The sequence below is a fragment of the Monoraphidium neglectum genome (assembly GCF_000611645.1).
Source record: "Monoraphidium neglectum strain SAG 48.87 unplaced genomic scaffold scaffold02029, whole genome shotgun sequence".
Taxonomy (NCBI): domain Eukaryota; kingdom Viridiplantae; phylum Chlorophyta; class Chlorophyceae; order Sphaeropleales; family Selenastraceae; genus Monoraphidium; species Monoraphidium neglectum.
This window is the reverse complement of record NW_014011599.1, coordinates 8,588-11,943: the sequence shown is the minus strand read 5'-3', so window position 1 is coordinate 11,943 and position 3,356 is coordinate 8,588. Positions and strand designations below refer to the sequence as shown.

The window sequence follows — 3,356 nt, the reverse complement described above, 5'->3', positions numbered from 1 at the left end:
GTGGGGGGACTTGGGGGTGGATGGGTGGGTGAGTGCGTCGAGCGTGTCTGGCAGGGCCGAGGGCGGGGGCCAGCACCACTTGCTTTGGGTCGTTTCGAGAAGAGAGTGCACTAAGGGACGGTGGCCGCATTCACGCAGTGCGCCTGAGCTAGCGGCCGCAGGCAGAAGCGCGCGCGCACCTCCATGACACACGCGGCGCGCGCCCCGCCGTCCCTGCCGCCCGCCACGCCGACTGCGCGCAGCGCGCCCTGCTGCGGAGCCGGCAGCTCCAGCCCTGCGCGCCGCGCGAGCGCGCGCAGCAGCTGCGGTGGGCCGGCAGCCGCGGCCTCCCTGGGGGCCGCGACCCACGTGATCGCGTCTGCGAGGCGGGGCGCGGGCAGCACCAACAATTTGATGTCTGCCAGCTGTTCAAGCACGCTTTGCGGTGGTGCAATGCAAGAGACGCTGCCGCTGCTGCTGCCGCTGCCGCTGCTGTTGTCGCCTCCACTGTCACTGCCGCTGTCACTGTCGCTGTGGCCGCTCATTGGCAACCTGCACCGCTGTTTTGCCGTTGTGGTCGGCACAAAAAAAGCAGACGCCAGCGGCATCGCATCCCTCCATTTCCCTGTCCCCCAAGCCCCGCGCCCACTCGGCCGGCCCTCACCCGCGCCCACCCCGCAGTCCAGCAGGGCCGCCAGCGCCCCATACGCCTCCAGCCCGCCGCCGACGATCAGCGCGCTGCTTATACCCAGGTCGCGCGCGGCGTCGGCCCGGTTGAGGGCGGCGGCGAGCTGGGCGCCGGTGACCACGAGGCCGGAAGCTTCCGGGTGGGCGGCCGCCATCCGTGCGGGCAGGGGGTCCTGGAAGGTGGGGGGCCGCATCGGGATGGCGGGGAGTGCAGGTTTGAAAAAGCAGCCCGGAGATCAGGATGCCCCTGGCATGAAAAGCAGCCTCTGCTGCTGCGACAGGCGACACGAACCACGGCCCTGTATTGACAGCGGCACATTGATGGCGCGGCGCCTCATGCGCTCTGAGACCACCCGTCGCCCGGCGCGCCTGCAGGCCCGTCGCCAGCACCAGCACGTCGTATGGCACGGCGCCGCAGCCGTCCGCCAGCACCACGGCGCGCTCCTCGATGTCAATCGCCGCCACCGCCCCCTCCACCACCAACACCGCCGCGGCGCCCCCCTCCAAGCCCAGCCGCGCGGCCCTCGCGCGCGCCGCCGCCTCCGCGGCGCCGCAGCCGCTCTCCTGCGCGCTCGCCGCGCTGCCGCCGGCGGCTGCGAAAGCGAGCGCGCTGGCTGGCGCGAGCAGGGTGAGGTTTGGGAAGGCGGTGCGGTGGTGGCGCGGCGCGGTCAGCAGCGCCTCGACGCAGGAGAGGGCCGTTTCTGACGCGCCGACCACCACAATCTGCGGAGACGGCATAAGGAGGGAAGCATCCTGGTGAAACACATGGCCGCCACGCCGCGCTGCATCAGCAAGCGCTGAGAATGGCACTTGCACCGCTTTAGTGCATAGATAATCCAACCCCAGGGGAGGGGGAAGGGTAGAGGGGCAATGAAGGGGACAGCTCAACACGCCTCGAGAAGCCAGCTGCATGACCAGCGCTGACTGGGACCCCGACTTGCCGACGACACCCACCCTCGAATGCACCGCGCGCTTGTGGCACGGGTCCTTGGTGAAAGCATACAGGCAGCCGCCCGCCGCCGCCGCCGCGCCAGCCGGTGTGCGCAGCCTTGGCGCGACCTGCGCCATGCACGCCGCGACGCAGGGCGGGGGCGGCGCGCCGGGCGGCGCGGCGTGCAGCAGGGCGCGGCGCTTGAGCAGCCTGAGGAACGCCGACAGGAACGCCCCGGCGCGGGGCTCGAATATGGGGTTAATGGCGCACGCCTCCAGCAGCGCGAAGCTTTCTGATGGGAAGCTGGCGGGCGGCAGCGCGGCGTCCAGGTCGAATACCGACCGCAGGGCTTCCGTGTTGGCGGAAGCTGCCGCCGCCGCCATACCGACGACCTCGCCGCGCACGAGCGCCACGGCGGCTGCGCTGCGGCCTATCGGCGGGCGGGCGGAGTGGTAGGGGGGCGTTGCGTGTATGCAAGCGGCTGTGAGTGCACGGCCGTGGGGATGCTGCGCGCCGTTGTCTCAAGGGCGCGCTTGCCAGCAGCGCCGGCCAGGAGGCTCGAATAGACGTGGGGGCAGGTAATCCCGCAAGCGTTGGTCATGGCCTGCTTGCAGCTGCACACACGCGCAACACACACAGATAAACACACACACACACACGCTCACGAGCGCTCACACACAAGCACACACACTCACGTACACATACACTCATCCGACCGAAGCCAAGCCCCAATGAGCTGCCTTCAAAGCTTTCGCTGTCAGCGCGCTCAGCCGCACGCACCCAACGCCAGCATGAAGCGCTCCGTCAGCGCCGGCGCGTCGGGCAGGCCCGTCACCAGCGAGAACACACCAGGTGTGTCACCTGGCGCCGCAAGCCGCACCTGCCGCGGCGGCGCCAGATAAGCAGGCGGGCGGGCGGGTATCGGTCCACTTGGTCAGCAAAGCAGTTATTAAGGTAGCATGGCAATGATCCCTTGCCGCCGTGGATTGCCCAACCCTGGCAGCCCAGCGCAAGGTGATGCAATCTCGTTGCTGGGCGTCTTGCACGCCAATAGGCCGCCTGGTCGCGCACCAACCCCGACAGGCGGGCCGGCCGCGTGTCGACCAATGCCGGCAGGCGGCCTGACAGCACGCTTGTGGACGGCAACAGGCAGCTTGCTAACAGCGCGCCCGGCGCCTCACCTCAAAGTCTGCGATCGACGCCGCGCGGTGCGCCAGCACCAGGACCTCCGGGAATGCAGCCGCCGCCTCCGCCGGCCCGCAGGCGGGCGGCAGGGGCGTCATCAGCGGCGAGACAGGTGTCTCGAGGGCCGCATGGGGCAGTGTCATGGCCGCATAGTCCTGCGTGTGCATGCGGGCATGGGTTCAAAATGCATGCATTTTACGCATGCGTGCATGGGTGACAATTGATCAATGATCGCCGCCGCCAGCGCCGGCCTGATTGCAAGGTGCGAGGACATTCATCCAGCTGTGATCGCGTGCAGGCCTATGGGTTCTGATTGGGTGCGGCGCCCGGCCCTGCGACCGCCCCACCCACGCCCCCGCACCGCCGCCCGCCCAGGCCGCCTGCCCACCTTGTCGGGAAACGCCTCGAACGCCGCCCCCAGCAGGTCCCCCGCGCTCGCCTCCCAGCCAGGCTCCATGCACAGCATCGTAAGAGCCAGCAGCCTGTGGCCGCCGCCGCCATCGCCGCCACCACCGCCGCCCGCCGCTCCCCCGCCGCCGCCCGCAGCCGCCAGCGCGCCCCGCACAAGCCCGGC

At 70.1% G+C, this 3,356-nt stretch overlaps 1 protein-coding gene across 1 annotated transcript in view; it reads right to left on the bottom strand.

Annotated features, from left to right (window-relative positions):
- Nucleotides 1-110: 110 nt before the first annotated feature.
- Nucleotides 111-3,356, bottom strand: part of MNEG_9698 (Helicase SEN1) — a gene marked incomplete at both ends in the record, with an annotated part of 11,774 nt that continues 8,528 nt past the window's right edge. Inside the window, 6 exons of the mRNA XM_014041830.1 lie at nucleotides 111-358; nucleotides 644-839; nucleotides 1,057-1,389; nucleotides 1,621-2,027; nucleotides 2,378-2,477; nucleotides 2,779-2,937. Coding sequence (XP_013897284.1) covers nucleotides 111-358; nucleotides 644-839; nucleotides 1,057-1,389; nucleotides 1,621-2,027; nucleotides 2,378-2,477; nucleotides 2,779-2,937 — 1,443 coding nt within the window. The remainder of the gene's footprint in view (nucleotides 359-643; nucleotides 840-1,056; nucleotides 1,390-1,620; nucleotides 2,028-2,377; nucleotides 2,478-2,778; nucleotides 2,938-3,356) is intronic.